The sequence below is a fragment of the Argopecten irradians genome, chromosome 14 (assembly GCF_041381155.1).
Source record: "Argopecten irradians isolate NY chromosome 14, Ai_NY, whole genome shotgun sequence".
Classification (NCBI taxonomy): Eukaryota; Metazoa; Mollusca; class Bivalvia; order Pectinida; family Pectinidae; genus Argopecten; species Argopecten irradians.
This window is the reverse complement of record NC_091147.1, coordinates 33,603,212-33,629,632: the sequence shown is the minus strand read 5'-3', so window position 1 is coordinate 33,629,632 and position 26,421 is coordinate 33,603,212. Positions and strand designations below refer to the sequence as shown.

Below are 26,421 nucleotides of genomic sequence, written 5' to 3'. Positions count from 1 at the left end.
TCGAGTCACTCAATAGTTGACCATTGTCTCATCTGTATCTGCTACAATGGCACCGCCGTCCATCTTGATAACACTTACACACCGTTACTAGGTAATGGATAACTCCCTGCCCCTTAAACAAATCCGTCACTGGTATTAGTCACGACCATACACCAGACATCATTTTGGCAAAATGGCTGTCTAAATCCCCAACGTCTTCTTCGTGCCAAGTCCTTAGACTGTAGACACTTAATTGGTTCTAGATTTTGGCAGCCATGTTATGAGTGCAGGACAGATGCAATGGCCGCTATGACAAAGGAAAAGGTAACACTGTCTCCCTATTCCTCGCCGTCCTTCACGCCCAGACTACAGGCTGTGAATCCTCGTCTCATACGCAGACAAGGCATCCTAGGTAAGGAAAACTTAATGATGTGTTTTAGTCAATGATTTATATATATATATATTGAACAACAGACGGATTATATTGCCTTGCCAACGTCCAACGTCTCCTATGTTTCTAAGTTCATATAGATCTGTGAAAGGTATTGATAAACGGAATGGTTACCATTCAGCAAACAAATGTGAGAAGATAATTAAAATAAATTATTTCTTTGTGTTTATATTAACTTACAGATCCCAAGTAAATTGGAATTGATTTTTCGCTGTCTTCTCAAAAGATCATGTTGGTTCTTTTAAGAAAGGAAATCATTATCTCTTAGTGTGTGATTTATAGAGTATAATCAATATGAACGGTGTAAACAACCTTACTCTATGTGCTGAATTATGTAGATTCATCATTAAATACTGACGAGAAGGGCGAATCTAAAATACAATTAACATTGTGAAACAGAAAGTGTCGAACACACCCATTCAAAAGCGTTCATCTGTTGTCAAAAGACTGTCCCTGGGTGATCGAAACCTCAAAAAGCATTGTTGCAAAGTAAAAACATAATAGTTATATTATCTGGAAAATCAATTGCAATTCAGAAATTCAGAGATTAAAGCTGATTTAGAGTACATATCACATATAAACACATCAGCATAATCAATTCGTTCATGGATGGTATTAATAGTTTTTTAAACATATAATTGGAATATGCCGATAAACATTGTCGATGAACGCTACAATCTTAAAGAATATTTCTGTTTAGCGTTACGGATCCTTTTAAGCCATGTATGTAATTTGCGGTGTAGGAAGTGTGTATGATTTAGTAAGCTGCTGTACTGCCATGTGATGTTTCCCTGTAATAGATAGGAACGCTTGCCCAAGTTATAGTGTTATGCCAAAAAATATGTCTGTTTAGGGTTACAAGACCGACGCTGGTTTTTTTTTACCGCCGACCCTATTTTTTCTCCACTTTTCTACGAAAATCAATTAAAAGTCGAGATTTCGATCTCAGACTCTGGTTCCAGGCATTACTTTAGAGTGAAAGACACTAAAAAATGTTTTTAATCCCGACCTACCGACCCTATTTTTTTGTCATTGTAACCCTAAAGAGCATATTTTTGACCTTATCTTGAAAATGGACAAGAGTTCCATGAGACATACCACAATTATACAGTGTATATCAGTAAAATGTGAACGGTACGGTTCAGCGAGATAACACTTTAAAGCGGATGACTGTCAGGCTTCCACAAATATACATACCTTTACAGCACCATACCACAGCCTCCCAAAACAATTACGCCTTCGCCATACATAAAATCTTATCGCATATAAAGGATGCGATCCTAAAATAAACTTTAATTTCACGTATTCAATATTTCGCCCCATTATTATTTTCAATATATTCGCAAATACAAATGCGTTCGAACTCTCGCGAAATTATGCGAGAATTTGTACGTAGTTGTTGATAAGACTTTCAGTTACATAACCATTTGACTTTCATGTTTGTTTCTCCCCTTACAGCCCAGCTTTGTATCCGGTGTGGCGGCTACAGTGGGTCCGACAACGAGTACTGTATGAAGTGCAGGAGTAGTCAGTGGAAAACTAACCCTCTGATGGTAAGTCTGCCAAGTCTAGATACAGTCTGCCTCACTGATCAGTTGCATTAATCAAAGCTACTGACCGCTGGTCGGTTGTTTTTCTCAAGGTACTCCGACTTTCTTCTTAAACCAACCTTGTACGTCCTTACATGACCATGGTTTTCCATAGGACGTTGAACTTATAAAATCTGAACCCGTATTAATCAAATAACATGTTACATCAAATCATATTTGTTGTCATGAAATATTCTTTCTAGAAATTTAATCTACACAAGTAAATTTTCTTCAGATATCTTTCCACATACTTGGCCAATTTAGCGCTTACTTTGCCGATGATATCGTTAAAACAATGAGAAAAAAGCTGCATGGTACAGTTGTATGAATTGTAGACACACCAACACTAACACTATCATAAAAGATATAAAAAAAAAGTTTCAATAATGCTGAATAGTCTTTCATCTTCCTTCTGGACGGATAACCAAAAGCTACCATACTGATTTGATAAAACTTGCAGTTGTAGGATAGATTAGAAGATAAACGTTTTCAAGCTTAGATATGTAGTTCTCATAATTATCAAAAATTAATAATTATCACAATTCTATTACAAAACAACTGTGTTAATTGTGTATAACATGTATTATTGCCCAGCATACAACAGCTGTATGATCAATATCTCTATATCGTTTCTGTTTAGCATTTAAATGTGCTGTTCATTTTGAGATAGTGCATTATATTGTATGATGTATTGGACAACAAACTGAACGGTTCATCTAATCTTCTAACCTACTGTGACGTCATCGGACGAGTTCCAGAACAACAGAATAGCTGTATTGTGTATAATTTCTCTAGTGTCTCATTCTGGCATTTTAAAGGTGCCACTCAGGAATTGCTTTTGTGTGTAAGACGTTATGTTATTTCATTTCATAGAGGTAGGAATATTGAAAATATTTCTTTATCTCAATGAATTACATAATGACACAAAAACTTATTGATTACTTTTTTAAATAGTTACATTTCTTTAATGCTTCATGTTTCCATAAAGTAAATACGTAGCATTATCAATTGCATATATGTAATTATAATTGAGTTATGAAGAAAAAATTAGCCGCCAAGTTGTATTCTGCACTCAATCAACGATGAATTATCTGGTTGCTGCCACTCTTTAATGTATTTGAATAGTGTCACATTTTAGAATGTACATTAATATCAAACTTCCGAGACAATGTTTATTTAACAATTAAAGGATTGTTAGATTGCATTTACAGGAGATATAAATGCAATCTGGGTGGCAGATAAATAGAACAGCGCCCGTTATGTAGATATTACTACACCAAGTCTAACAATCCTTTAATTGTTATATTTACATTTTACTTTCTAGGTCAAAGAAAAACATAATTTAGATGCAAGTGAACATTTGAATTTCCCGCTTCAGACATTTAACCTCAACAGCCGAGTTCAATATGATAAAAATAATCCCTATAAAAAATTGAAAAGATAACAAAATTTAAATGTTTTCCAATAGCTTTTCAATTTACTTTCATTTATCAAGACATTTAAAAGATATTTTTATAAGTTTCATAACCATACTGGTTCATTCAACAACAATGTCAATTTTCCCGCACGGACTAACATGGTGTCAGTAAACAAGACTCACATCCATTTGCGTAGATATTACTACACCAAGTATAGGCTGCATTTATTGGCTCATAATGCATATCACGATTATCATTGGAATAAAGGGAGTCGCAGCGGCAAAATGTAAATATAATTTATAACACAATTTCCTGTATATAGTGTTATCTCTAAATCAAAATTGAGGTATGGGAAAAGAAAAAAAAATCAGCAGCAAATCAGAGAACTGTATTCTGCACTCGGTCAACGATTATAATAATTTGAGATTTCATGTCACTGCCACTGTTTAATTCATTCGACTTGTGTCGCACTTAGTAATGTACATTAATTAATCAAATGTTGAAATTCGAAATTTGAAATTGATTGAAAACTGCTGTCAAATTTGATTTAGGTAAGCCATGATAGTTTGATGTGCCTTTTTCTGTTTTGCGGCCGAGTGCTGGTAGGATTTAAGTGCTAAAAATGGAAAAGAAAAATAATGATTGTTTCACGGACTGAGCAATAAAATACTTTTAATTTCAATAAATGTATTGAAAATAATTGCAATTTATTTCTCTTGGTTTGGTCCACCTGTCTATCACCTGAATAATCGAAAACTCAAATCATATTTGCATGTGCGTCTTCTACCTTGCTAGCGTGTAGGTTTCAAAATATCAAAATTTCACACAGCATAAAACAACAAAACTATGATTTTAGCTGTCTTTCACGCATTCCAATCTATCTTCTGATATTCTTTTAATTTGTTCTAGTTTTGTTTCGTCGTGCCCTAACCCCAATTCCTCAGTCATAACTATCAGTGGTGATTTTTTTCGCAGATTGAAATGGCGATAGCCCTGCAAATATAATACTTTCTTAATAATCGTTCGTTCAAGTGTTGTTGTTTCTCTTCGTTCTAGTCACTTGATAAGAATCCTTTTAAATTCAACTCACAGGTAATATAACTAAGGGCCCAAAACGAAAAATGTACATTCTTGAATGCTTTTAACTTGTCAACTTTAACGAAAATTATAAATATGTTTTGTATATATAACAGAGGAACTATGACGAAGTGTACCGAGTGTACGTAGAGGAGAACCGGGAGAAGATGAAGAATGTCAAAATTCTTAGCGAGCCGGAGGGATGGTTGGAAATCAACAGACAACGAACGAAGGAGGAGAGAAAGGAAAAGAAGAAGCGGTATCAGGAACGACTCTCCATCCAACATACAGGTCTGGGATAATGTCTTGTCTCAAAATGTTCTTTTATCTAGCTATATCGAGATAGCCAGCAGGCTTCATGTACACTCACATAGAGTATTGTTTGCAATGTTTATTTTTATATTGTAATGGAAGACGCATGTATTGTTTTTTGATTTACCTCGTTACATGGCTACCGACTCGATTTTAGGAGGCGATTTTCGATATTTAAATTCACTGCAAAGATATTGAACGTACAAACATCCTTTATTATAAGATTTGACCAAATACTAGATAGTTGCATTGAAATATTCTAAACTTTTTCTAACGTGCTGTTCTTCTTTCTAATGTGTTGGTAAACAGTACTAATGTCCAAATAGGTCACATCAAAGACCATCAGAAAGTTTTCTTCAGCAGACAAAGCCCTATAAAAAATGAACTTTGATCTAGATTAGAGCAAATACCTTATCATATAGAAATGGGTTACCGTTTTAGACGAATAACCATTGTTTATGGGTTATGCACAGTGTTTATGATTTAGAACTATTACTTTCATCTTTTTAGGGACTTACTGTGTGGAATGTAGGAGATCAGAAAAACAAACTAACGGGAACCTCTGTCTGATTTGTGACGCTAAGAGACGGAGACGTGAGCGAGATAAACGGGACAAGTCTGATAAAGCTGTGAGTGTTATTTATCGTCCTTTAGTCCATTTTTAGTAGATTTAGGTTTCAGTCTGCGGTTGTCGAGTGGTTAAGAAGTCATGGCATATTACCACAAACCCTCCATCGCATCACAAAGTAAAGCCCCACGTGGGTCAGGCTGATCGTTGTCGGTGGGCATTTTTGGCTATTCCGACCTTCTCCACCAATAAACCTAACACGCCCTGAATTAAACCTTGCTGTCAATAAGACGTTCAACCAAAAGCAAACCAAACCTGCAGAAATGCACAGTGCTTGTTTCATCATCGTTTCATAGATTTTAAATTCGAGTCATACTTGAGTTTGATGTTCAAACTTGTTGATATGTACCATTTTGTCATCATATTCAGTTCCTGTTTGACGATATAACTCCAAGAAGGAAGAAGAAGCGTCCGACTGATTCTTTAGATATAGTTGGAGATAACCCTATGGCTAGTATAGACCCAGTAAAGGAGGAGGAGGAACAGAAAACCGACGGTTAAACAGCGGAGGTATGTTGATTTTATATTGATATGCTAATTTAGAGGTTCATGTATCTGTTCTTGTATTTAGACATTGGATACCATGTACTGAATGTAATGTCGTCATTTTTTCAGAGACTCAGTACGGTATATATGTTGCACTTTGCGTTCAAAATCATGATGTTTCTTCCCGATATCAATGCTATATACCTATTATAATTGTTTGGGCTTGCTACTCTTGAGGATGAATCTCTAGAATAACACCTGGGCCCAGTTTCATGATTACTCCTTAAATTTATATTTAAAAGAAATACAGATTTACAGAAAGGTTCCTTAACATAAGATTTTTCCTTATCTTATGTAATGCTTTCCTGTGAAGAATTTTAAGTTAAGGACTTCCTTTAAGTTAAGGAATGCTCGTGAAACTGGGCCCTGTTGGGCCCTGTCTAAATTTGGGATATTATCCTTTCTATTCACTAATCTGTTGACACCGTCTCAGTTTTGGCCAACTTTATGCATAAAGTGGTGATTACATGCTATCTGATTTACATATTTGCGTTCTGTATTTATTTTTCATCCCAAAAGTGCTTATGTTTAATGATTTGGTTTAAAAGGAAATTTGTGATTGATTATATATGTATTCACTATTCACTTTTTGTTTTGTAGGTCTATATCCTTGTGAACGTCAAACCCATCTACATGAACCAAGTTATCTGTGATAATGTGTTTTAAATTAATCATTCTACAGCGATTACTGTGCCTACTTCATCTTCAATCAACTATTTACAAATTCACGATATCTACACCAAATAAACTGTATATTGTATATAAAATAAAATTGTTTTTGTGACATGCTTCACACAGAAACACAATATTTTCATTAACATATAAAGATAGATGTTTTAGTAGTTTTGTATAATAATTAGAATATTGACCTGGCGTGACCATATTTGTGTATACAACATACTTTTTCGTGGAAAGGATATTCCTTGGATGTTTTCCAATCCGTCAATGACTTATTGAAGTGATGTCTGTGTCGGTATATCAGGAATTGTTTAAACCTGATGAGTGTGGAATACATGTTAATAACATAAACCTACGAGTGAAAACTTCCTGCTGCTTGTAACACATACTATAGTCTGATGTTCTGTGTAGCTCAAATACAGGATTTTTCTCACCCATTAAAATAGTAGCTTGTCGTCTTATGATCTAAAATACTGAAGCCTTAATTTCTGTAGATATCAAATATTTTGTTTTTCAACCCTGCAAAGTCAAAATGAGATTTTTTTGTCTTAGATTAAAAAAGTTCAAAATGTGCTCTCGCGAATCAATGGTATAATTAGAAAACGATTTTCTCATTTTTGTATAGTTTCATAAATTGGCAGTATTCAGCACCGATCTTAATATTTTTTAACATTTTCATGTCTAATGTAGTCTCAGAAATAGGTTTGTCATTATGCTTTGAAACAATATCATACGGAACAAAGTATAAGCGGTTTTCTTAAGTCTATTTATGATTTTATGGTATCTTGATTCTAAAATATAACGATAGCGACAATACTACGTGTCTATAGTTTAAATATGTATTTTGCTTAGTCCAGCTTTGGATGATTTTGATGTGCTTACGTTGTAAATATTGGACTCTATTTATGAGTAATTTTTGTAAAATTACTTTCGAAAGGAATCGTGTTTAAATGGTAATCTTAATCTAGAATTACTTCTGCTATAATGGTAATCTTAGTTTCACGGAAATCTTGTTTTAGCTGCTATCTCATTTCAACAGTAATCTAAATCAAGCATGTTTGAAGTTGGAATTAATCCATTATACGATCACTTAAAGATGCTTAACCAACGACGGTGCATAAACGATACAAGTCATTTGAACAATAATTAGTATTTAATCGTGTAAATATATGGCTTATTAACACAAAAGTAACATAAAATAATTCATTTTGTTTTGGTGCATGCACCATCATTCTTTATATGATGTAGTGCCATGGATTCGTTCGGAACGCAATTTTTAATTTAATCAATTTTGTTATTTTTTATATGAAGTAAAGATAGAAACTCAAACTTTTCAATAATTGTAATAGAGTAAAGTAGCTAACTTTTGTAACTGAAGAGAAATACTAATTTGCCTACTTCTGTTTTTGGTAGAGAAAAATACCGTTTGTCAGCGGTGTAGCATGTTGAATTACAATTAATTTCCATTGTTTCTGCGGCAAGGATGATGATCCATATTAACTCTAACCTGTCAGATTCTTGCAAATTTCGAATCGAGAGAGCCAAAATGAATACCTTCTTGGTAATTTATGAGTAAAGATGAATAAAAACATTATTTGAAAATCATTTATTTTTCTTGTTTATGCATAATTTAGTTTTGCGTAACATAACCGTGGAATTGAACACAGTGAAACCTGTCTGTAAAGACTGCCAAAAAGGTCAAGAACAATGCTCATCAAATCCATGTGCTCGATATACATAGATCAAATTGTGTTGAAAAAAAAGTAATTTTGAATCACAGGAGAATGGTATTAGTGTCTATTCAGACAGGTTTTACTGTAATCGCACATAAAGTATTCCACTTACGACATAAGTTTCATTGATTTAAGTAAAAACTAATGGTGAAGTAGCGACAATTTGTAAATGTGAAATCTCAAATGTGAAAATTTATTTGAGGACTTAATCTAAATGATACCACTTATTATGATATCATAATTTAAAATCAACGTAATGAAATGACTGTCGATTGTGTCTGTTGCATGACATTCTGACGTTATACATCTTGATTAAATGTTGTTTAAATGATTCAATAAAATATATATGTTCCAAGAGAAAAAATATGACCCAATATATGTATAAGCATAATCATAAAAACGAGCAAAATAAAATATTGTGAAAATCTTATATAACATTATGTATAAATCACACATTTAATGTAAACTTTATTTATTTTATTCATTCATTTTAAGTCATTTGATGTGTTCTTTAAGATTATCACTATACTGTATCTATATTAGTCCTAAACCGTTGTAAAGTGCTGACCGTAGAGTGATGAATTTCTCTTGGAACTTTATGTAAATATAACAACAGCATTTTTTTTTAGATATTTGAGAGTCTATTTCTCATTTCTCAAATTAATGGATACCAGTCAATTCAATCATTTCCAGAAAGCTATCTCTTTTGAATTGCATCAAAATTCTGCGAGCATAAGACCTTCTGGTGACCACGTACACACAAAGACTCCCACTACAGTAGTATATTCATGTAGACGTTTGTGTAAAATATAACTACAACTGTATTGCACAACCACGATCATCTGCAGAAAACCGAGACAAGTGTTTCAAGGGAGACAACTACTACTTTCGTGTCTCTCTAGCATCTTTAAGATAGTGTCTTTCACGATATCCATGTTGTTGTGAACATTGAACTCCATCAGTTTTGAAATTCGCAGAAATTGTTTTTCGTCAAACTCAAAATTTATACTGTCATATTCGCCGTCATCAAAAATAACAAAGTCAGCAAACTCACGGTCTTCTTCTGTCTGTTTCCCATCTACAAAAGACAATAGTTTAATCAGTATTGTAACCAAGGTAACTGGCAATGAAATCAACACCTAATATTATCATGTTGCTTGATTAAAGTTTGTCTCTAGATATGTCTGACCCGTCTGACCCCTACGTTTCACACTAGGGGCATACAATTTAGTAATAAAATCAGCCGGGAAATTATTATCAACTCAGGGTCTGTGATTTCACCTAAAGTCGGAGTGATCAAAACTAACTCTATGCAAAGTTATTTCAGTGACATAATTTTTTTTTTATTTATTTTTTTTTATTTCCATTTCCGGTTGACCAAAAGGCGGTTAAAGTAGACTCATTTGCTGCAAAACCTGTAATTACTTCTTTATATTAAGCAATTAGTTAAAGAACAAAATTCAGAATTCCATATAATTTGGGTTAGTTAGTATACATGGAATAGGATGTCATTTTATCATTTTATCGTTATCGTTTTTGTCGATCAGTTGTGTTTTGTCTAACCTTTTAAATACTCTGTAACTGGTCCTTGTCAATGACTTGATGTGACATATATGTCAAAGAGAAATAACGGCATTAACTTCATCATCAATATCATACACAATGTATCTTGTTTAAAAAAGCGATTCACCGATTACATATGACATTTATAGAAGACAGAGAATTATATTGAGACATACAAGAGGAACCATAGCTAACTACTCAAAGTCAATTACTCACAGTTAAATAAGGTGACTACACATTAGAAATCCAAAACAACTTCTCCATAAAGTACAAGAAATTACTCACAGTTAAATAAGGTGACTATGACTAAGAAATCCAAAACAACTTCTCCATAAAGCACAAGAAATGAAACCATGCATTCCGGAAGAGTAAGAGTTATCGGCAACGTCCGTTTTACAAATATTTACAGGTCAAATGAGGTCAAATGGAAGTCAAATATACTGATGTAGGTCAAATCAAGTGAAAGCCACGAGAAACACCGGAACATGCATGTAACACATTCTTGAAGTGAATATAGTTTAAGATGCGAGCAGCTAATGCAACCGTGCAGTGTGTCAAGTTTGTTTGATTTACCGTCCTTAAGTTTAAATTACTATTAACCTGTTTCGAACTTGTGACGGAAGTCGTTGTTGACAAGGACGAAATGGAGGATGATGGGACAACTGAGGTCGTCCTCGTCCTGGAATACATACACTTCCTGTACAGACTTTCCTTTGTAGTGCTCAGTGTTGATTGGAGGAAACGGCACCTTATGTGCGTCAGCCCATTGTTTTGCCAGTAACAGTTGCTGTTGATAACATGAATATAATCATTACATTTATTTATGTACAGGTTCTCTACATGTCATAAAATATGATAATGGTCAAGGTCTTAAATCAGTGAGGCTTGAGAAAGGCAAAATGTGTCAAGCCATAGTTTATATAACTCTTATTTTATTTTATCCTGCAATCAATATAAAACATGCAAATCTAACTTTTAACATGCCAATAATTTTCTAAATATGTTCGTCTTAATCAATCGAATTGGCGCAGGTGCCGAATTTCTAAAACTACAGTTGCTTTCTGACAGGATTTGTACCTATTTGAAAGAATTTCGGCGGTATGAGATAAACAAAGTTTAAATTTCCGTCGCAAAATTCGCAAAATTTAATTGCATGAGAAAGGAATTTGATTCTTTCTAAAACAATTTGACACAATTTTCTTTAATTGATTAACGGTGTAATATCTATAATGGACAGAAACCAAATAAAGAACACTTCGCAATACTGTTATATTTGCCAAGTTTAATTTTTGTATGTGAAGAAACCATAATGGAATATTAAGGTAGTTTAAGCAAGACAAAACCTAATCTACAAACCTCGAATGGCTGGTTGTCATCTTTGCCACGATCGCTAAACTCAAATGAGAGGATCAGATCCACCTGTCGTTTAGGTCGGAGAACGATGGGGTAGGGCGAATTGAAGGCCAAACCAGCGTCTATCAAACACATGTATTCATTGTCTGTTGTCATCGGTTCGTGTACATTGGTGAACACGTCTAAAACAACATGAATAATACATATTATAATGATAGGTAACACGTCAAAAGAGCATATGAACTATGCAAACATTTACTGACGTTGGCTTTATAGGTGTTTGAGGAAACAAGTTAGCATCAGGATCATAAGAACGATTTTAGATACATATTTTCAATAATAATGTTAAATACCAGTATTTTTTCCTTATTTTTTATCAGCAAAAATATCAATATTTATAGAGATTGTTTACTTTATCAACAATATATATATATATATATATATAAGTAAAAAACAGAACCGTGTCCATGTGATGGTTTCCATATACATAAAAAGAAAACATAACTATAAAACAGTTTTTTCCTCCCTAGCGCTTTCTCGGCTCATGCCGGTCTTCAAGGGTGAATTCAAACCCCTGAAGACCGGCATGAGCCGAGAAAGCGCTAGGGAGGAAATTCAAACCCCTGAAGACCGGCATGAGCCGAGAAAGCGCTGGGGAGGAAAAAACTGTTTTATAGTTATGTTTTCTCAACAATATATATATATATATACAAAAAATATTTAAGTTGTTGTCTTGGTCGTCATCACATGCAAATGTGGCACATTATCATTGAAAAATGTTTCGTAAAGTGAACTTACTATCATGTAAAACAGAACTGGTTTCCATGATTTCTTCCTGTTTTTCTTTCTCGTCTTTTTCGTTTACATCTCCCTCCTCTTCATCCACTTCCTCAAGTGTTAGCTGATGCATGAAGTTGTAGACCTTTGCTGATCGGCCAGTTCTATTGTCAAAGTAGTTCATATCACACCTTTAAAATGAAAATAACATTCAGTTAATTTAGTGGAATTATTCGCGGCGTGGATTTTTTTCGCTTACAATGGAAATCTGCGAATATATCTATGCACGAGCATAGCAACAAGTGCAAATCTTTAGATGCACAGCGCGACACTATCACAGCGCGAACAATTTGACAGTTGACTACGCGAGGTCAACACGTTTACATTAAATGTACTGTAAAACAACCTGTGTAATTTGCGATGGTAGTTTGGGGGATGAAAATGCTAAAATAATCTACAATAAGTAAAAAATCAGAAAATCGGTTAAAATACTCGTTGAAAACAAAATTACCATTTGAAAACAAAATTGGGAAAGAAGTTAAATACATCTCAACGGCATCGTAACGGTAAATATGAACCAATTAAATAAGTTCAATGACAGAACAATCTGGGGTTCTATCTCGTGAATGTGTCTTTCCTACCTGTCAAGGATACTTTTGACACACTCGATCACAGAACTGAGTGTTCCATCAGTTTCGTCACTGGTGTTGGCATCTCCGTCACTGCCTCTGCCTGAAAAATTATGACCCATTTAGTCTTCAATTTATGATAAAATATCCATCAAATGTGATACAAGAGAAAACATACTCATCTCTTTTAGAAACACGTCGGGTGGAATACTGTGAACTTTCATTCGTTATTTACTTTCGTGAAATTATTAACTTTTGAATTTTTACAGCATTTATTTTGATGTGAGTTTCCATTCAATTTTCAAATCCGCAAATTTAAATCTTCGCGAACTTGTTTTGAAATAGAAATCGCAAAATTTAGTAACCGCGAAAGAAAAATGGTTTACCTATCCTTCAGAGAAGCACATGAGTCGTCAGTAGTCTTTATATTACTGTATAGTCGGTTATTTTCGCGGACCAGAGTTTTCGCGATTTGACCCTAAGACGTGAAAATCAAATGTCAGCGATTTGAAATTTAAACGATTGGGATTTAAAGGTAGATCTCATTCAACCATTTTTCAATAGTTCGAACGGTGTCCCGCGAAAAATCTTTGGAATCAACAGTAACATTTAACTTACTTGATCTGGACAGTCTTTCTGACTTGGCAGCCATTTCTGAGAAACTTTTATGTAGAGCTGTGTATGCACTGCCACATATCCCTAAAATCGGAATGATAAACACACACTGTATATATAGCATGTAAGCAATTTACATATTGATGAACTAAAAGAGAAATATAGTGCTCTTTTTACGTTACACTAATAGACGGTGGAGCATTTTTAAGTAATTTTATAACATTTGTACATAATTTTATGATGACCCCACTCACCCATCAGGTAGTGAAGTGGTGGTTCTTCAATCTTGTCGGTCATCAAACCCTTATAGAACTTGCTGTGAAAATGTTCAGTCTTCAAAGACGTTGCATATTTTGGCATGTGGACTTCAAATGGTGATATTTCCATCCACTCTGAAAATGGAACGAGAGCATTATCAATCACTCACTATTCTCATTGGCTTATACATTGTCACGTGTTGGACGATATTCAGCATATATCGACTCGGTGTTTCCATTCGCCATTTATTTCTATATTATTTAGCATGAAGCAAACATTTGAAAATAAATTTCATATTTACATGTCATATAAAAATTATGGACCTTTGCATAGGTCCGTATGGTGTTATACAACCCTGGTAGAATATCAAAAACAAAAAGTATAAAAAAGAACAATATTTAATACAGAAGTCAATTCTATAGTAAATTGCACCACATAGGAATGATGAGCGTGTCCTGAGACAAGTCCCTTTTATTTACAGGTGTCCTTTATAAAGAGTTGGCGTTTATATAGATGTGTCCTGAATAGTGCTTTTATTTTTATAGGACTGTCGATTTTATAGAGGTGACGTTTATATAGACTTATCCATAATATAGAGGTGACTTTATATAGATGTGTCCTATATATATAGAGATGTCCTTTATATAGGGTTGTCCTTATTATGGAGGAAACGTTTATATAGATGTGTCCTGTATATAGAGATATTCGTTTATATAGAGTAGGCGTTTTTATATAGACTATATCCATAATATAGAGTTACGTTATATAGATGGTGTCCTTTATATAGAGATGTCCTTTATATATAGGAGGTTTTTGATGTGTCCTATATATAGAGCTATCCTTTATATAGAGTAGGTCGTTCCTATATATTAGATGTGTCCTATATATAGAGCTGTCCTTTATATAGAGGTGACGTTTATATAGACTTATCCATAATATAGAGGTTACGTTATATAGAGCTGTCCTTTATATATAGAGCTTTAGAGGTCCTTTATATATAGATGTGCTTCTATATATATGGAGACTTTAGTGTGTCCTATCCTTATATAGAGTAGAGTGTTTATATAGAGCTGTCAGTTGTAGAGTCTTTATATAGATAGAGAGCTGTCCTTTAATAGAGGTGACGTTTATATAGACTTATCCATAATATAGAGGTTACGTTATATAGATGTGTCCTATATATAGAGCTGTCCTTTATATAGAGGTGACGTTTATATAGACTTTCCATAATATAGAGGTACGTTATATAGATGTGTCTATATAGAGCTGTCCTTTATATAGAGGTGACGTTATATGACTTATCCAAAATAGAGTCGTTATATAGATGTGTCCTATATATAGAGCTGTCCTTTATATAGAGTGACGTTATATATTTTTATATAGATGTGTCCTATATAGAGCTGTCCTTTATATATAGTAGTGTTTATATAGATGTGTCCTATATATAGAGCTAGAGGTACGTTTATATAATAAAAGAGTACTTATATAGATGTGTCTGTCCTATATATAGAGTACGTAATAGACTTATCCATAATATAGAGTTACCTTATATAGATGTGTCCATAAAGCTGTCCTTTAATAGAGGTGACGTTTATATAGACTTATCCATTATATATTTATAGATGTCTATGTTATCCTGTATATGATATAGAGTTATCTATATATAGGGTCCTAATAGAGGTGACGTAATGACTATCCATTTATATAGAGGTGACTGTTTATATAGACTTATCCATAATAGAGTCGTTATATAGATGTGTTAAACTCCTTTATAGAGTGTACTTTATATATATAGATGTGTCCTATATATAGAGCTGTCCTTTATATAGAGTAGTTTATATAGATTAGGTACTATAGAGTATATAGATGTGTGTCCTATAAGATATATATAGAGCTGTCCTTTATATAGAGGTGACGTTTATATAGACTTATCCATAATATAGAGGTTACGTTATATAGATGTGTCCTATATATAGAGCTGTCCTTTATATAGAGGTGACGTTTATATAGATGTGTCCTGTATATAGAGCTGTCCTTTATATAGAGTAGGTCTTTATATAGATGTGTCCTATATATAGAGCTGTCCTTTATATAGAGGTGACGTTTATATAGACTTATCCATAATATAGAGGTTACGTTATATAGATGTGTCCTATATATAGAGCTGTCCTTTATATAGAGGTGACGTTTATATAGACTTATCCATAATATAGAGGTTACGTTATATAGATGTGTCCTATATATAGAGCTGTCCTTTATATAGAGTAGGTCTTTATATAGATGTGTCCTGTATATAGAGCTATCCTTTATATAGAGTAGGTCTTTATATAGATGTGTCCTGTATAGATCTGCCCTTTACATAGGGCTGTCATTTATATAGAGGAAAAGTTTTTATAGAGCTGTCCTTTATACAGAGGTATTATTTATAGAGCAGATTATCATTTATAGAAGGTTATCATTTAACTGTATAAGTGCATTAATGTAACCTACCGTGGAACTGTTTGACTGGTGTGTCAACCTTGGCGTTGACACAGGACAGTAGAGGTAGTGGACACCGGCCATCACTAACCTTGTCTTTCTGGTCACTCCACCTAGCATTTATTCGCTGAAACATTTACCACGAGATTCGCGATAACGTTTGTGCGGGACTAGTATCTCTAGTGATGATAGACCGTAACTCTCTATATATATTCCTTGCTGAAATGACGTTAGCGCGGGATATCATCTATTAACGTTTTCCAATCACCAATAGATAGAATAGTTCCGCACCAATGTTATCGTGTACCATGTGGTACATATTATTCCCATTGTGAACACCTAACACATACAGTATATTTGTTTTATTTTCGGGGTATGGGAATTTCGCGGATTTCTCATTTTCAGTGAGTATTGTTCGCTCTCTGTTACTTCCTAACAGTAATAGCTCTCTTTTCATTTTTTTTTTAATTCGCGGTAAAAACGTTGATCACGAATATAGCTATTCAATCATTTAGGGTATTATGAATTCCAACAACAAAAAGAAAGAATATCCCTTTAAGGAGGTCGACGACTCCATTGTAGCTTTATGAAGGTTTTATAAGACAAAAAATATCAAAATGTTGATATTTTGGTATTAGACTAGCTAGTTTATGAGGAGTCATTTTCACAATAAAAAAGCTAAACTTTGCGAAGATACCCACTACATAATTAAGTGTTTTTATACATGATGTAATACACAGTTGCATACGTTTAGCAGTAACAACATGTGTCTAAATCCGTTCATATACAGTCATAACCGACCGAAGTAGGTGCAGTCTAAGTGCAACAACGCAGACGGCTGCAAATTGAGCATTGGAGAACACCAGCGTTTTTGCAGTGTATGTAGATATTTCAACGGCGTTTGGCCTGTGTTTAGACCTCGGAAGTAACGACACACGGAAGAGGCGAGTGCATATGCTTCCGTATATGTATTTTCTTCCGTTGTCACTATGGACAGCGCACTGAGCACGTACGTGCTGCGTACGTGGTACGAACGCACCCCATTCCATCCTCGATTCTCCAGGGGTTACTATCACTTATGTTATATCAACCCCAGGACTATCTCATAAGAAAACTGAATGCAGCTCAGGAGAAAAAACAACTGACCTATTACAGGCCAGCATTTCTTTTGAAGATTACAGAGAGAGCGACGTCCAACGTCAAAGCCAGCAGACAACCACAGTGTACCGTTATATAGTTCTTTTAATTACATCAAAATACCTATTACCTGTTGCCTTCAGTGTTGCTATGGCATAGTCCAGGGGAAGATATATATCAGTGATGGTAAACCCTTGAGTATCGAGGATGACCCCAATACTACTCTCGCCACTTCTTACCTTCCAAAAGCAAATGTACGGTTAACAAACTTCTAGCATCTCTTTTTAAATACAGACGGCAGCCTTATACTTACGTTTGGAATAAGCGTCTCTCCAACCCAATGTCCAAATAAATCTGTAAATGTCCAGGGTCGGTTGGTGTTCTTATTTTCGTTGACACTTTTACAAAATGTTTTCAAACTGGTCATAGTTTCCCACAGAGACTTGCCAACGCATCTGCGCAAGTTGTCATCTACTACCGACGGGTGTACGTCTGGCCAATCGGGATGTGAACACAGCGTTGACAGGTACCTTTACAAACATGTCATGCAAAACTATGCATTATTGTTTAATGTCTTACCATCAGCTATTCTTATCAATTCATTCACCCCTAAAATTTGGAAATGGACTATTCTAGTCCTTGATTTAGGGGATCTAAATGTGTCTTCAAGGGTGGATGAGTTTTTACACAACGTGTTCTTTATTGAACGAAAAAATTTGAAACGTTTATCATGTGTTTTGCAATACAATGTACATGTTATCCTGAATCGTCTTAACTTCTTTTGCTACCATTCGTTTACAGGTGTATGTTTATAATTAATTTTTATTTGTTTTCATAGTTTATCGAAGTTTCTGATTGCCAGATACTTTTCTTCATACACTATGAAGCAAAAAGTCAGAGGATGGCGCTAAAATCCGACGTTATCATGACGTCACAATAGAAAAGTCGATGTTGCGTATTGATTCAGAAAAAATAATCAATTGGAAAGTCAACGGAATCGTACGTTTAAATGTGTTTTATGTTATCAAGTAGTCTGAAAAATTAATTATAAGCATTGGTGTAACTATTTTTTAACCTTATCGGGTTATGAAATAAATTTTGTTTGCAAACTTTTGTGAGAGTCCGCTCAGTTTGCGGAAAAAATTTATTTCATACCCCGATGAAGTTAAAAAATTGTGACATCAATGCTTAAATACATGTACTAGTAACTTATAGAATAAGAACTAAGGATGTAAAAAGAAACGTCCCATACACGTTGTGTAAGTATCATAATAGAACAAATTACTAGTATGATACCAGTCAAAATGGCGCCATCTTTTTTCCCTATTAGTTTATTGATTAGTCTCTTTTAAATTAATATGTAAATCTTGATTGGACCTACCAGCAGGACCCTGACAGTCCGACAGTGTACGTCACACAGTCCAGTAATCCTGTGTCCACCAGAGCCTTGTATACCCCGCTCATCCCCATCATGGCGCGGAATCCTCCCCCGGACCCCAATACGGCTATAGTAGGTACCTGGATATCAAAATCATATCAACATCTGAAATATGACTCAGAGTGTATCTTAAATGCATGTTATAAGCATGCGTATTATCTGCAATATCTGAGACGATGAAAACTGGGAATGTTTTATTGTCATATCATAGTTACATTTCGAATTACTCATTTTAATTTTAATGTTTTTCATTGTCGCTATCGGCATCTTAGATACTCCAGGAGTCGCTATCGCAACATTCATCCCTGGAATATGACATAGTAAAACTGAAGACATATACCTGTTGTAACAGAAGCCTCTGACCAATCATAGATCTACATAGACATCTATGGATATAACCTACTTGCAGGCGTTCATTTTAACGTCATGATATGCTGATTAGTGACCAAACTATCCTGTCTCACACACACAGAGCCTTCAGGTTTCTAATGTGAAAGTCCAGGTTGATAATAACGATAGAAGCCCATAAAGTATCGAGGATGTGAAATCCGGTTCTCATTTGAAATTTCGACTAGATCGGTATTTCCCTTCGTTTGTAAGGCGCGTATCGCTGTTGAAGCAAAGAACGCTCACGCTTCCGAAACGCCGTATTCAGTACAACCTTATATTTAATCCGCATTCTTTGAATTCATTGTTTCGATATAAGTTATAAGACTCTTCGCCTGGTAGAGCTGGGTCTATTTTCACATTTAAGACATGTTCGTACTTATATTATCGATTTTAGGTGACGACAATGCTAGTTAACTAAATATTTCTGGCATCCTTAATTACTTTATCATTGGCTGTACTTATTGGTATGGCATACAACCCTCCCACCACCTAGGTACCTACTCGATCGGACTCCGACGTAGGAAGAGGTATCCCGAGTAGTTTCGCCAAACCCTTGCATATGATTGGACGCCTCTTCCTTTGGAAATCATTCTCTTCTTCACAAAGTTCCTGTCCAACACGAATGTCCGATTTTTTCCTGAAACAAATAAGACAATAGTTATATACTGCATTTAAAATATCTAGCATTATTCTACACGGTAGTATATAAGGAATGTTACATATCAATATGGTCTGATTTAGTTTAGTTTGATAGGTTCAATGTCCTATTAACAGTCAGGATACATGAAGGATGTGCCATGTCTAAAGATGAATTTGTAATGAGTTTCATTTGTAAAAATCTACTTACATTTTTGAGCATATGCTTAGAGAAAGATCGACATTCTGAAAAGAACAAAAAAAGAGTTGACCACAAAAGCATTCAGTAATTTGAACAATATAAATGGGGTTTTGAAATAAATCAAACAAAATACCCAAGGATATCAAAATAATTATAACAATATCATATCAGAAAATGGTTACAATTTACATCAAGCTAATCATGGACCATACAAGATATGCATTAATATCAAGCAAGTGCGCAATACTATCTGCAATCGTACAACATGCGTTATACCTTATTGAATTCAATAACTCTTGGTATACTCTCGAGATTGCCGGTAAACTGCCCGTGGATACCGTCAGGAAACATCTCATTCTTCTCCATCAGTTTTATATCTGTAATAAAGTCATTAAAATCATTAAAAGAAGATGATGTTGATGAATAAGAAGAAGAAGAAGAAGAGGAGGACGGGGGAGGAAGAAGAAGAAGAAGAAGAAGAAGAAGAGAAGAGGACAGGGAGGGGAGCGGAGGAGGACGGGGGAGGGGGAGCGGAGGAGGACAGGGGAGGGGAGCGGAGGAGCTGGAAAATCATGACGGGAGAGGACAACAGGAAGACAGAAAGGGGCAGAAGCAGGATGGAGAGTAGGAAGGAAAAGGGGAAGAAGGAAATTAACAGTGGCAGGAAAAGGGGAAGAAGGAAATCAACAGTGGCAGGAAAAGGGGAAGAAGGAAATCAACAGTGGCAGGAAAAGGGGAAGATGGAAATCAACAGTGGCAGGAAAAGGGGAAGATGGAAATCAACAGTGGCAGGAAAAGGGGAAGAAGGAAATCAACAGTAGCAGGAAAAGGGGAAGAAGGAAATCAACAGTGGCAGGAAAAGGGGAAGATGGAAATCAACAGTGGCAGGAAAAGGGGAAGATGGAAATCAACAGTGGCAGGAAAAGGGGAAGAAGGAAATTAACAGTGGCAGGAAAAGGGGAAGAAGGAAATCAACAGTGGCAGGAAAAGGGGAAGAAGGAAATCAACAGTGGCAGGAAAAGGGGAAGATGGAAATCAACAGTGGCAGGAAAAGGGGAAGATGGAAATCAACAGTGGCAGGAAAAGGGGAAGATGGAAATCAACAGTGGCAGGAAAAGGGGAAGATGGAAATCAACAGTGGCAGGAAAAGGGGAAGATGGAAATCAACAGTGGCAGGAAAAGGGGAAGAAGGAAATCAACAGTGGCAGGAAAAGGGGAAGATGGAAATCAACAGTGGCAGGAAAAGGGGAAGAAGGAAATCAACAGTGGCAGGAAAAGGGGAAGATGGAAATCAACAGTGGCAGGAAAAGGGGAAGAAGGAAATCAACAGTGGCAGGAAAAGGGGAAGATGGAAATTAACAGTGGCAGGAAAAGGGGAAGATGGAAATCAACAGTGGCAGGAAAAGGGGAAGATGAAATCAACAGTGGGCAGGAAAAGGGGAAGATGGAAATCAACAGTGGCAGGAAAAGGGGAAGATGGAAATCAACAGTGGCAGGAAAAGGGGAAGATGGAAATCAACAGTGGCAGGAAAAGGGGAAGAAGGAAATTAACAGTGGCAGGAAAAGGGGAAGAAGGAAATTAACAGTGGCAGGAAAAGGGGAAGATGGAAATCAACAGTGGCAGGAAAAGGGGAAGATGGAAATCAACAGTGGCAGGAAAAGGGGAAGATGGAAATCAACAGTGGCAGGAAAAGGGGCAGATGGAAATCAACAGTGGCAGGAAAAGGGGAAGAAGGAAATTAACAGTGGCAGGAAAAGGGGAAGATGGAAATCAACAGTGGCAGGAAAAGGGGAAGAAGGAAATTAACAGTGGCAGGAAAAGGGGAAGAAGGAAATTAACAGTGGCAGGAAAAGGGGAAGATGGAAATCAACAGTGGCAGGAAAAGGGGAAGATAGAAATCAACAGTGGCAGGCAAAGGGGGAAGAAGGAAATCAACAGTGGCAGGAAAAGGGGAAGATAGGAAATCAACAGTGGCAGGAAAAGGGGGAAGAAGGAAATCAACAGTGGCAGGAAAAGGGGAAGAAGGAAATTAACAGTGGCGGGAAAAAAGGGGAAGAAGGAAATCAACAGTGGCAGGAAAAGGGGAAGAAGGAAATCAACAGTGGCAGGAAAAGGGGAAGATGGAAATTAACAGTGGCAGGAAAAGGGGAAGAAGGAAAACAACAGTGGCAGGAAATTAACAGTGGCAGGAAAAGGGGAAGAAGGAAATCAACAGTGGCAGGAAAAGGGAAGAAGGAAATCAAAAGTGGCAGGAAAAGGGGAAGAAGGAAATTAACAGTGGCAGGAAAAGGGGAAAGAAGGAAATTAACAGTGGCAGGAAAAGGGGAAAGAAGGAAAATTAACAGTGGCAGGAAAAAGGGAAGAAGGAAATCAACAGTGGCAGGAAAAGGGGAAGAAGGAAATTAACAGTGGCAGGAAAAGGGGAAGATGGAAATCAACAGTGGCAGGAAAAGGGGAAGATGGAAATCAACAGTGGCAGGAAAAGGGGAAGAAGGAAATCAACAGTGGCAGGAAAAGGGGAAAAGGAAAAATCAACAGTGGCAGGAAAAGGGGAAGATGGAAATCAACAGTGGCAGGAAAAGGGGAAGAAGGAAATCAACAGTGGCAGGAAAAGGGGAAGATGGAAATCAACAGTGGCAGGAAAAGGGGAAGAAGATGGAAATCAACAGTGGCAGGAAAAGGGGAAGAAGGAAATCAACAGTGGCAGGAAAAGGGGAAGATGGAAATTAACAGTGGCAGGAAAAGGGGAAGATGGAAATCAACAGTGGCAGGAAAAGGGGAAGATGGAAATCAACAGTGGCAGGAAAAGGGGAAGATGGAAATCAACAGTGGCAGGAAAAGGGGAAGATGGAAATCAACAGTGGCAGGAAAAGGGGAAGATGATGGAAATCAACAGTGGCAGGAAAAGGGGAAGATGGAAATCAACAGTGGCAGGAAAAGGGGAAGATGGAAATCAACAGTGGCAGGAAAAGGGGAAGATGGAAATCAACAGTGGCAGGAAAAGGGGAAGAAGGAAATCAACAGTGGCAGGAAAAGGGGAAGATGGAAATCAACAGTGGCAGGAATAAGAACAAGATTTGTTCCAATATTTAATGAAACAAATTGTATATTTTTCTTTTGGAAACAAAATGTACTTAAGCAGTTTATTGTTCAGTCGATGATGAGTAAAATCTTAGAGATTCCCCATGAAAAATAACATAGCTTAATTGACATAAAGTGTACATAAAATAATAACTAACTTACCCATGACAGGATCTTTATCGATGATGGTGAAAGTTGTCGTCTCATTAAATTCCGGAGTTCTGGTATTATATTTCACCTCTGTTTTGTAACATTTTTCTACTGTTTGTTGACAATGCATCACCACATATGGATCAGGGGTGTCAACTACAACGGAATACAGATACATTAAAGATATAAAGAAATGAAGAGCACAAATATTTGATATTCAGGGGATCATTTTGCGCAGTTGATGTCCAGCGATTATGTACATTTCTTTAACATCGGTGTAATCTATAAATTCGCATTAAAACATACATTTAGAAGGACGTTCAAAAATAGGTATTGACACATTATTTGAAGAGAGGTAGTCGTGAAATGAATTATTAAAACACTTAAATGACATTCAATAGTGTAACCTTATTTCCTCCTGTATTAACTAACGTTGCAATGGCCTAATTCTAATATATAAATAATTTCGCATTTAAGATGAATGTTCAAATATATGTATTCACAAGTTATTTGAAAAGAAAAAGTCGTGAAATAAATTAATATTAAAAAGTAAACTTTTGATAATGTAAGTCTGCTTTCTCCTTTAATTGTTTACAACATTTACAGTATAGAGGAAGCTATTATGTATGTAGGTTAAGTGTATTAGTGGAAAATGACGTTGTTTTCCTGTTTATTGATAACTGAGAGAGTGACACCGGGGAAGTCTTAAGTGTTTTGTAGCTCTTCAATAACAATATCTGTGATAGTATATCTATATGTTATATAGATTGTTATATGTTTAATATTTACTCATAAATGCCCATCTAAATTATCTTCATTATCATGTGCATTTCCCTTGTGTCACGTCATTCTTAAGTATAAATATACAATTTCATCGACCTGTTACAGCTACCATTGTCCACAAAACCCCGAATGCCTTTTGTAGCACTACGACTATGCTATCAATAGTGATATTGATAACTGTATCTATTATTATTTAAAGATGCTCCATCGACAACAGAGCATAAACGATGCTCATCATTTGAACAACAATTCGTGTTTAATCGTGTATATATGTCTAATTAACACACAAAATAATATAAAAATGATTTATTTTGTTTTTGTGTATGCGCAATCGGTACTTCATTCCACATAGTACATAGTACCAAGGATTTTTTTCGGTGCAATTAATAATTTTCATTATTCTTATATTGAAAATTAGAAGCTCAAACTTTTTAATGGTGGTAAAAGTGTAACTGAAGAAAAATACTAATCCGTCTGCTATTGTTTTTGATAGAGAAAAAAAAACATTTGTCAGCGGTGGAGCATCTTTAATACTTACCAAAGTCGGTCCAGCCGTTATGGAGTCCGGAGGCACGTTTCACTTTCATGTTGACACAATTGAAATTTCGTAACTTTGGCTAAACCAAGTAAATCAAACAAAAAAACATGGATTAGCAAAAAAACATGGATTAGTTGCTACGTATTTGTCAAATACGAAAGAAAATCACATGAAACATTTGTCGACGCCAAAACTACTAACTCAAAAAAAAGACACTCAATCAGTGATTTGAAAATTAACTTCAAAACACGAATCAGATCATCATTAACCTTAGACATGTTAAATACTAATAAAAAAATCAGATATGAAATCAAATTATCCATAAGAATTGATGTTCGTTCTATACTATCAACCCTCTTTTTGATAAAGAAACAGATTTGAAAAGTAGCATTAACGTCTGTCGAAATGTACACACCTTATGTGTCTGTATTTGTTGAGATCTAGAACTCCGTTTTCTGCATCTGAAAAAAGATCAATTTGTATTAAACATTAATACGTTATTGCCATTGACTATATCTTCAAGCAATGCAGAGTATTTTCTTTTTATTCAAAAAGTACAAATGTACAATCAGAGATAAAATATCGATTCTGTGTTGACACAAGTGGATTTGTGGATAAAACATCGAGTTGTAAATTCACCAAATACAAGGACTAAATGAATGAATTCTGCCTCTTTACGAAATCATTTAATAAATATTTATCAAATATTTGGCATATAACTGTGGGTGGTCATAGGACAAAAGATACAAATTGTATAAAACACTTCGGACAATTTAACTTCAACGTGTAACTGCCTTACCCTTTTGTGTCTCGTCAGTGATACTAAGGACAACAAAAAATTATCACTGTCGTTATATCAACGCTTGGACTATGTCATAGCGAAAATTGAAGACATTTCGGTAACAACCACGGACCTACGGGGACGTCTTTGAACACTTGCACAGAGCAACACCTAACTTGATGTACATCTAAGGACCAGACTACCTGTTTCATCTGTTGTCGCACACGGAGCCTTCATTTTTGCTATGACATAAGTCAGGGATGGATATGACGACAGTAATATGTTAAACCCCTGGAATATTGAGGGTGAGTAAGGACTAGAAAGCCTTTTTTCATAGAGGTCTGGATTTGCTTTGGACTGAACAAAAGTGAAGCTGATCAAATACATCTGATTATCAACGCTACGTCAGAAAACGACGTGCAAGCTAACAACAGATGAAAATGGAAGAAAAGATGACACAAATTCATTCTGATCGTTTTTGACGGTAGTGATCAAAATAATTTAAGCATTTTTCATGACAATTCTTTTATTGATACTTACTTGTGATTGCATTGTTTCTGACACTCCATGTTTGCCTGTCATATATCTGATAAAATAGATTTTAATACTTATTGAATATACTTGTACATGTAGTGGATCCGGTAAGTATCTTGTACCTACAGGTCCTAGTTTCATCAACATTCCTCAACTGTAAGTATATAATATGCTCTGTAGGAAAGCATTAAAGAAGTAAAGGGGGAAGCCTGATGTTAATGATTTTTTAAATGCTTTTTCTATGGAGATACTAAAGTTAAGATATTACTTTAAGTTAACGAATGTTAGATGGGACCTGTGTCCAGTAAATTGCATGCAAATATCTCTTTACCTTCAGGTAAGTGTGTATTTCTGGACTAATCTCGTTGAAATCAATCTAATTTACATTGTTCCAGTTTGTTCAGAGAAAATATTCCCATGTCTGAAATAAAACCCTTAAAAGTAATGCGCTAACTTAAAAAACAAAAACATTTTCAAAACAGTGCGTGTCTGCATGCAAACCAGAAGTAAAAATGCAATCACAAAATGAAAATTAGTAAATTATCGATAGGAAGTGGTATGCTATCATGAAAACCATAAAATATGGCTAAAACCTTCGACAGGGCTCGGGTGATCATAAATCCATATTTTGGTGACCCCCTTATGTATATCAGTATCCTTCATGTA

The 26,421-nt window shown here is 35.3% G+C and overlaps 2 protein-coding genes across 6 annotated transcripts in view; one reads left to right on the top strand and one right to left on the bottom strand.

Annotated features, from left to right (window-relative positions):
• Positions 1 to 19: 19 nt before the first annotated feature.
• On the top strand, positions 20 to 8,283 carry LOC138308257 (uncharacterized). The gene is made up of 6 exons (XM_069249251.1): positions 20 to 391; positions 1,889 to 1,983; positions 4,631 to 4,805; positions 5,337 to 5,455; positions 5,824 to 5,964; positions 6,601 to 8,283. The coding sequence occupies exons 1-5, from the start codon at positions 280 to 282 to the stop codon at positions 5,953 to 5,955; spliced, it is 633 nt and encodes a 210-aa protein (XP_069105352.1). The 5' UTR covers positions 20 to 279; the 3' UTR covers positions 5,956 to 5,964; positions 6,601 to 8,283.
• Positions 8,270 to 26,421, bottom strand: part of LOC138308255 (cytosolic phospholipase A2-like) — a 28,029-nt gene continuing 9,877 nt past the window's right edge. For 4 of the 5 annotated variants that reach the window (XM_069249246.1, XM_069249247.1, XM_069249248.1 and 1 more), the window contains 14 exons: positions 23,132 to 23,275; positions 20,164 to 20,264; positions 19,897 to 19,931; positions 19,551 to 19,686; positions 18,603 to 18,739; positions 17,535 to 17,751; positions 16,097 to 16,211; positions 13,603 to 13,740; positions 13,352 to 13,432; positions 12,746 to 12,836; positions 12,126 to 12,295; positions 11,331 to 11,509; positions 10,575 to 10,761; positions 8,270 to 9,489 (listed from right to left, as the gene is read on the bottom strand). In XM_069249246.1, coding sequence (XP_069105347.1) covers positions 9,278 to 9,489; positions 10,575 to 10,761; positions 11,331 to 11,509; positions 12,126 to 12,295; positions 12,746 to 12,836; positions 13,352 to 13,432; positions 13,603 to 13,740; positions 16,097 to 16,211; positions 17,535 to 17,751; positions 18,603 to 18,739; positions 19,551 to 19,686; positions 19,897 to 19,931; positions 20,164 to 20,264; positions 23,132 to 23,275 — 1,943 coding nt within the window. In that variant the 3' untranslated portion in view covers positions 8,270 to 9,277. Of the gene's footprint in view, positions 9,490 to 10,574; positions 10,762 to 11,330; positions 11,510 to 12,125; positions 12,296 to 12,745; positions 12,837 to 13,351; positions 13,433 to 13,602; positions 13,741 to 16,096; positions 16,212 to 17,534; positions 17,752 to 18,602; positions 18,740 to 19,550; positions 19,687 to 19,896; positions 19,932 to 20,163; positions 20,265 to 23,131; positions 23,276 to 24,440; positions 24,520 to 24,855; positions 24,902 to 25,761; positions 25,808 to 26,421 lie in introns of all 5 variants that reach the window. The other variant, XM_069249249.1, reaches the window with a different exon arrangement.